Source organism: Limulus polyphemus, unplaced genomic scaffold (assembly GCF_000517525.1).
Source record: "Limulus polyphemus unplaced genomic scaffold, Limulus_polyphemus-2.1.2 Scaffold2761, whole genome shotgun sequence".
Classification (NCBI taxonomy): domain Eukaryota; kingdom Metazoa; phylum Arthropoda; class Merostomata; order Xiphosura; family Limulidae; genus Limulus; species Limulus polyphemus.
The window spans coordinates 157,172-165,906 of NW_013668371.1; the positions used below are offsets into that span (position 1 = coordinate 157,172).

General features: G+C 30.8%; 1 protein-coding gene across 1 annotated transcript in view; it reads right to left on the reverse strand.

Annotated features, from left to right (window-relative positions):
- LOC106467838 (E3 ubiquitin-protein ligase RFWD2-like) overlaps positions 1-8,735 on the reverse strand; it is a 29,985-nt gene that overhangs the window by 17,501 nt on the left and 3,749 nt on the right. Inside the window, exons 3-8 of the mRNA XM_022396039.1 lie at positions 7,341-7,382; positions 6,102-6,230; positions 5,481-5,607; positions 4,618-4,676; positions 4,011-4,070; positions 3,525-3,634 (exon numbers count right to left, since the gene is read on the reverse strand). Coding sequence (XP_022251747.1) covers positions 3,525-3,634; positions 4,011-4,070; positions 4,618-4,676; positions 5,481-5,607; positions 6,102-6,230; positions 7,341-7,382 — 527 coding nt within the window. The remainder of the gene's footprint in view (positions 1-3,524; positions 3,635-4,010; positions 4,071-4,617; positions 4,677-5,480; positions 5,608-6,101; positions 6,231-7,340; positions 7,383-8,735) is intronic.

Genomic DNA, 8,735 nt, shown 5'->3' on the forward strand with positions numbered 1-8,735 from the left:
AAGTTCTGTAAACCAATTTCTAAGTTAATCTATCATTAATCCTATCAAGTTCTGTAAACCAATTTCTAAGTTAATCTATCACTAATCCTACCAAGTTTTGTAAACAAATTTCTAAGTTAATCTATCATTAATCCTACCAAGTTCTATAAACCAATTTCTAAGTTAATCTATCATTAATCCTACCAAGTTTTGTAAACCGGTTAAGTCTAGTTTGATAAAAAAAAATCGTCTTGTTAAAAGGTGTTCATTAATAACAATAACACTAATTGGAGAAAAAATTTTAACAGCTGGGATTAATGATAGATAAACTTAGAAATTTGTTTACAGAACTTGGTAGGATTAATGTTAGATTAACTTAGAAATTTGTTTACAGAACTTGGTAGGATTAATGATAGATTAACTTAGAAATTTGCAGTTTATATTAACACGAATAAAAAAAAAAAATACAGATTCAGCATGATAAAGTCTGAAAACACAAAAAAATATTTAAAAAGCTAAGCAGCTCTAACACTTCATATTTCCAGGTCTTACTTGTATGTGGACAGAAAAAACGATTTACCCAATTATTACCGTGGGCATGCACGTAACTCCTATAGAGCACTGGCATGTGAGTTCAGGATTATGTACCACCACAAACGAAAGGTATTCTCCTTTCAAATTTCCCAAAGTTTACTCGTTTCAGATATATAAGGAAATATTTAACATGCATCTTTTTGTTTTTTACTGAAATAAATCCGGCACTGGGAGAGTTTTGTTATCTGTAAAAGTTGCAGTGAAAGAGTTAATCTTTTTTTTTATAAAAATGCTTAAACACGCTTGTATAAATGCCAAGTTTATGTGGATGAAATAAAATTTGGTTTAAACAAATACCTAACAACAAAACAAAGCCCATTTAAAAGAGATTTTTTGTGATATAAACTATATTTAGCTTAATAAATTCTAAACATAAAGAAAATGGCAATCCTGTCTTTGGTAAAGCTAATTTTTTGCAGCATTAAAAATTATTTGCGATATTTTCTGGTATACCAGAGGTTATCAAGGTTGAAATACCACAGACAAATGTTAAGTTTCTCAGACCACACATAATTAAGCCTTAAGTGGCAAATCTAATGACTTGTGTTTAAATTGATGTCTTATTTTTCGAGCTAATTTCTTTTCCAATAGAAGATACCCGTGACAAGAACTCAAGATGGATTTCTGTTCTTTGTTCAAATGAAATTGTTCATTTCTCTAATCTACACACAGAAAGTTGAACTTTATTGCATGTGTAATTAAATATTATGCTCTCTACATTTATTTGATTCACATTTGTAATAGATTTGTATCCTTTTAAAATACCATTACAATTTATTTGAGAAAGATGACATAATTTCTTTTTCACTACCTGATCATTCTTTAGTTTCTCTGGTGCTGATGGCTAAAGTTGTGAGGATACTTTGGAATCTTGGTGTATCAAAAAGTTTATTTGAAAGCCAAGTTGCTATACTAACAACTCACTTGTAATCTTTATATTGGCATATTTGTCATTTTTCACACATTAAAATTAAAAAATTTAAGTGATATGAAAATATACGATATTTTGGAAGTTTTTAATGGCAAAAGTACACAATATGAAAAGACGGAAAATACATTAGAAATAACCCTGAAGAATCTTTAAAAAGATTATTTCAGTTTTTGCTTTCAACTAATGGATACATTAATCCATTAACTGAAGATATTAAAAAAATAATGTTACCTAATTGTTATTCATTAATACTAGGGATGCACGATTAGTAAAATTTGGCCTAACACCGGGTCCGGGTACCTGGTCATTAAGCTTTGGCCAGGGCCAAGTTCACCCCCCCCCCACCAAACAAAACATGCAAAAAATTTAGAAACTAAAACAAAACTGATGTTTATTACATTTAACCAAATAATCACCAACAAAACATTCAAGTTTTACTTTCAACTTTCAATGCCTAGCCCCAACTTCTCAAACCCTAACTCCTATTGTTCTCAGAACCCCCACCTTCTCCCAGAAATCCACTTCTCAAGCCATGCCTGATATTAACCCCTATTGTTCTCCAAATCCCCAACTTTCAGTGGATGGTCAGTTTTTGTTGCTCGGAATACATTTTTTTATAACTAAACCAATTATTGACTATAACTTTCAGTACTGCGTTAGTTGCCACAAAGATTAGGGCTTAGATGCCTAACTTCCACACTCGGCCGAAGTATTACAGAGTAGCCCAATATCTGGCCGGGTACCCGTGCATCCCTAATTAATACTAAAAATTGCTATTGTTTATAGTCAAATCCCAAGAAAAATCCACGATGGTTAAATTGTTTCAAAAGCTGAGGTAAAACCCACACTCAAATTCATGCATCACTAGCCTAAACTACGTATTTTTGACACATTCATTTAACCAATAAATAATTAATTTTTGAACCTGACTTTTTAACACCTCCAAAGGGAACTGTGCCACTTACAAAATTTATAGCTGAACCAGATTTCCATTGATTACAATTTATACAGAGAAATTATCCCACTTCTTGAATAATTAACTTAATCTCCAAAATAACAATGGATCTAAATTGTGGATATCAAATTTCATAACAATTAAACACAACAACAACAAAAATGATATATCAGAAAAAAATACATGGAAACTTGTTTACCTGGTGTTCTGTTTCAAAGTATACCACTTATTTTCTTTAATAAACGAGTTAATCAAAAACTGATATTTTTTATCAGTAAAATATACAATTCAACAGCTTTTCTTTTAGATAAATTTTCTGTAGCTTGTGCGGCAATAACATAGCATTTCATTAGGTTACTGGCCAATACCCAACTCAGATAGATAACATGATCTTCAGCGTATTAATGGGCAACATGTCAGTGAAGTTTTAGGACTAAAGTGTTTCATGATTAGCAATATAACAAGGTTCTACATTTCCTCTTAACCATTCTGATACAGAAACCTAGACTGAACCAAATCAATGGAATGATATAAACCAAGTAATAAATAACACTGGCCAACAAGTCATCAGATATAATTATAGGTGGGCCAAATAGCTCTAGGGACGCTGATTCAAAATCTGTTTTTGGTTTCCCTCTAGCACGTCAGGTTTTCATGGTGAGATAAATCAACTTTGAAAGGTTATTGCCTTAATTATAATTTAAGTTGTTGTACATTTCTTTTTTCATAAGTGTGTACTGTATAAATTTAACCAAGTGTATGACGTGTATAACGTTTATACTGAAAAATGAATAAAGTTGTAACGTTAACTAACCTAATGTGTGATTATTACCTAAATTGTGCTGAAATTAATACCAGTCATATTTCGATAACTAGATGTGCTAGAAGAAAACGGAAAACAGATTTGGAATCAGCGTGCAAAGTTGGTCTAGAAAAATGTAATTACATCTTTGATTTTGTTGACCAGAGAGAGAAAAATAGAAAATATTTCAAGTTCTTGACATCAAGTACTCTTAGTAGAAACACAGTAATATGACAACAAAATGCTCCCTTACAGCTTCTAACTGTTGTTTTTTCTGTGACAGCATCTCAAGCATGTAGTTGACATCAGCAAGATTCAGCTTGTCTCCTTCTTGAGCAAGAAATTCTTGAAGCTTTGACACCCCTTGGGCTTTCTACGGTGAAACACAAAACTTACTGTTGGTTAAGCTATTTCATACTTTTCCTATTCACAATATAATCCATAAACCTTGAAAGTGTGTACTGGACAATCTATAACTTAGTGCTGTCTATATCCTAGCTCCAAATCTGATTGGTTTGGAAATCTGAAATCATTTTTGTCATTTATGCAATGCTAAAATGGTGCTGGAGAAACGTTTACAAAACAAAACATATACATACATACATACATATTCACACACACATATAAATTAAACTAAAAATAACAATTAATCAGTTTAATTTCAATAGAATTATCTCACAACAAGTGTATGTTCACATGTAATAATACCAAAATGTTGAGAAAGAGTTATAGATTTATAAACAACGTACTTCCACATGTTTAGTATCCTTATCAATGACGTCTATTTCTTTGCTTATCTGGTCTAGTTCCTACGGAAAAAAGTATACAAAACAAATTTGAATTACGAAATATCTCTGAGAATTTATAGCCAATGACAAAATGTAATGCAATAAAATTCAATGGCATACCATTGTTTTAATGCTCGGAGCACTTGAATATCTTTGCAACATGGCTAGTGTAGGTTGTACAATTAAACTTATGTTGGTTTGTACACGAAACACGGGTTAAAAGTAATAACATCATGGTTGCTACAGCTGCAATCAAACATAAAAAATGTCCAAGATGCATACAACTTTACTGATCACTATTATGGAAACTTTTTTTTTTTTCCAGAAACATTTTTTTCCTATTCAGGTTTACATTTTGTAAGTTTTCAGTTATAAACTTTCAGGAATTTTTAAAATGAACAATTACATAATTAATGATTAATTTATAATGTTCAAACTATTGAATGAGGTTCACATTTTTAAACTTTTACTAAACATTATACATTTATTTACCATATACTATACATTAGGCTTAAAAAAAAAACAAATTGAAATTCTTTACAATAAATATAAAATATCATGGTCTTACATCTTTTTTTTGTTTCCGAATCTGTTCCAAAAATTCTTTAAGTAATTGAAGCTGGGTTGCTTTACAATCCTATATAAAAAAAATTATTAAAACATACAAAACAAGTCAGGGCTACTATCTCAATTTTTAATAACTGAAGATGCAAACTTTCTACTTGTAACCAATCCACAATAATTCAAGAAAAGAATTCAAAATAAATATATAATACCCTTCTAATTTCAAACACATGTACAAAACTTTGTTATTTATTCATTGGTGAAAAACCGTCTTCCTTTTTCACAAACAGTATTTATACATATTAGATTTGACAATTAAGCTGTTTCATTTGAATTACGTTCGAATTTCAAGTTCTCATATGCTATCAGCAGCATGAATAACAATTCACAAATCAGAATCAAATCAAATCAAAGCAAAAATAACAATTCACAAATCAGAATCAAATCAAATCAAAGCAAAAATAACAATTCACAAATCAGAAAAACTTTGCAACTTACAAGTTTATACAATTTATCATTAGACATTAAAGTAAAGAAAGGCAGCGATATTATCATTAACAAGTGGTGTTACACAAAGAAAAGTAAGCTGGAGTTTAGCATTTTGTTTTTAAAAATGAAAAGTTTATAAAGACGGGGATATCAACTACTTTAACAATGAGTTTGCCATTACAAGTTCTTAACAGTTTCAAATAATACCAATAGTAATAATTACGTTTCAACAGTGAAACAGTACATGGAGATATTCTCAATGATGGTGAAATGATGCACCGAGAATCATTGTTCATAACCATGTAAAACAAAGGAAAACGTAAACAGTTATAAACAGTTTTCACATAATATTTGGACAACAACAGATACATCACTAACCAGAGGAATTCAAATGAATTTCTTTACTTCGAGACGAGAAATAACACTGCTGCAAGTCTTCAAAATGTACGTTCATACGTTTTCTCCTTGCTGCTACTGTAGTTGGCAACCAATGTTGCTTACTACCCTAAAAGAAGTAGAAAAAACAAACAATTTAATTACACAATCAATGCATCCTCTATGGAACAAGAAAATGTGATAAGTATCATAGAAAATGAGTAACAAATGATTTTCAATATAGAAGTTGTAAGTACATATTTATAAGTATATGTTTTCACTTTACGAACAATGCTATATTTCATAATCAGTCTACATAAAAGCAGAAGCCAATGACGGTAATGGATATAATGGAGCTATTTATAAGCTTCAAGAAATTACAACCACAACAATATTTTGCCCTATTGCAGAGCTATTTTCAACCTCTTTAATATGTAAACCACTGAAATTACGCCCTTTGCAGACCAGGTTGTGTGAATGCGTCACTGTGATTTTTTTTCCTTACTACAGTGGAAATACTTAATCAAATTGCAAGAAACTTGGGATAAACTTATTAAACAGTATCTGTTTGTTTGTTTGTAATTATGCATCGAGAATGTGAGATATTCAGCCATTAACACTTACATATCGGCTTCCGTTGAAACCGTCTTGAAGACCACTGAGAGAAGCACAACCAGTGTTATCTACAGAGATAGCCTGAGTTTCGTCATTAGCTGAACAAGCAACACTTAGGTGGCCGCTGAATAAAGACAGCTGAGAAAAGAAAAAAAAAGAATTCAATTTTACATCAAATTACAATTTTACTACATATCAACGTAGGTGAAGAAGTTTGCAAGATATATATGGTGGTGTGTCCTTTTATAGTTTTTAATTGTTTTATCATTTTTAGGAAACATTATAAGTTCTGTGCATTTGTCCAATATTCATAGACACAGTTTCTCAGAATATATGTTAAAAAGCATATTCAGACATGATAAAAAGGTATAAAGAGCAAATTCCTGAAAAATATGAATGCTTTCTCATAAATAGAAGACCATTTTAAAATGAAAGATCAGGATAGGTGAAAGGTCAACTCACAGAAAGCACAATTACAACAATGAAACAACAAAAACATACAACGTTTTCTTCAAATTTTTTTACTTTTCAAAAACCGGGAGCAATAAAATTATGCTATTTAAGTGCCTAAAAAACATAAACTTAGCAAAAGCAAAAACCTAACATAGATCTCTAAAATTTCTAGTAATAATAACTAAGAAAAAGTTAGCATAGACACACAAAATAAAGTTATATACATAATTAGGCTTAAGACTTCAAGAACATTCTCAATATCATATCTGTTCTTTTAGCATGACACCTTTTTTTTAGAATGTTCCTGCTAGTTATCTTGAGAGGTTGACTAAGCCATTAGAGACTAATAATGGCTGGAGATGGCTTGAATGGGTAATGAAGAAAACTTTAATATAAGTTTAACATAACAGCAAATGTACAATGTTTCGATAAGGTTTTGTCATCATCGGGTACCATTATTAGTCTCAAAGTGGGTTCCTCGTCATCGAATAAGCCACTAGAGGTTGGGCTAAAAGGCATACTCGTGTTTCAGTATTAACTTTTACACATAAAATCAGTATTTACAATCTTTTCACTCAATATCTTTTACTGTTCACACATCCAACAACACTACCAAAAATGTTAACCCAGGTTCAACTTAAATATATTTTTTCCAGTTTAGTGGAGGAGTGTAAAACAATATTTGTAAAGTACAAGTAAAATAAAATTCTATTAAGACCAATTTTAGTTTTACACAAACTTTATGTTGTCTATCTCTGGTATAAACAACGTCTTTAATAATGGAAAACCACTTACACTTTTTCTTTGGTAGACTAGTTGGTGGTCTTGAATCATTTCCTATACGAACAAAAAAAATAAAACTTGGGATGAAAAATGCTAATGTCTTGACTATGTGAGATTTGGCTTTTTCAACAATTGAAAAGGTGATTTTTTGAGCTTTATTTCAATGTTCGTATCTTAATCGCTACCTCTAGTGTTATTTTAAACTGTTAATAATTGATAGTGTCTGTGTTTTATGTTAACTATTTTCTAATTTTAAACAGTACTTTTTGGTGCACTTGTTCATTATTTGCATAATATGTTTTGTCATGTTCATTTTTCGTCTTCGAATTTAATTGTATTGGAAGCTGTTGGTTATGTTGTACAAGTAGTAAAGTATATAAATAGGCTTAGCTTGAAAGAAACCTAAATCCCCTATACTTGTTTTGTATCAAATGTTAGGATGAAATAATACAAAGATGGTACAAAAGTTGCACACTACTATGATTTTACTAACCTCTGCCCTTACAGCTGTTCAAAGTGTACATAATGTCTCAACAGAATCACCCTGCAGTTAAATCTGTATCTCCAAATATTAAGTAGTGTAAATTTAAAAACATTAGTTTATCATCTTGTCATGCAGAAAATATTGAAGGATTTCTTTTTAATTGATAACTTGTATTATAATGTTAAGATATATTTGGGATCTGATGTTCGATAAGTTTAAGTATAACATGGAATATTTATTTCGATACAGGTAGTTCACAGTGTGATGGGTTGGAAGAATTTCAAGAGAGTCTTTCCAAGTTTACCAGATATAGTGCCATGAGACCTTTAGTAACATTAAATTATGCCAGTGATTTGTTTAATGCATCAAGTATTGTATCAAGGTGAGATGGTATTTATTGATTAGATAAACCAATTAGTGAGCTTCGTTCAGTGCAGGTTTGTTTTATAAACCAATTAGTGAGCTTCGTTCAGTGCTGGTTTGTTTTATAAACCAATTAGTGAGCTTCGTTCAGTGCAGGTTTGTTTTATAAACCAATTAGTGAGCTTCGTTCAGTGCAGGTTTTTTTAAATCATTTAGTGAACTTCGTTCAGTGCAGGTTTTTTTTAAAACCATTTAGTGAGCTTCGTTCAGTGCAGGTTTGTTTTTTAAACCATTTAGTGAGCTTTGTTCAGTGCAGGTTTGTTTTATAAACCATTTAGTGAGCTTCGTTCAGTGAAGGTTTGTTTTATAAACCAATTAGTGAGCTTCGTTCAGTGCAGGTTTGTTTTATAAACCAATTAGTGAGCTTCGTTCAGTGCAGGTTTGTTTTATAAACCAATTAGTGAGCTTTGTTCAGTGCAGGTTTGTTTTATAAACCAATTAGTGAGCTTCGTTCAGTGCTGGTTTGTTTTATAAACCAATTAGTGAGCTTCGTTCAGTGC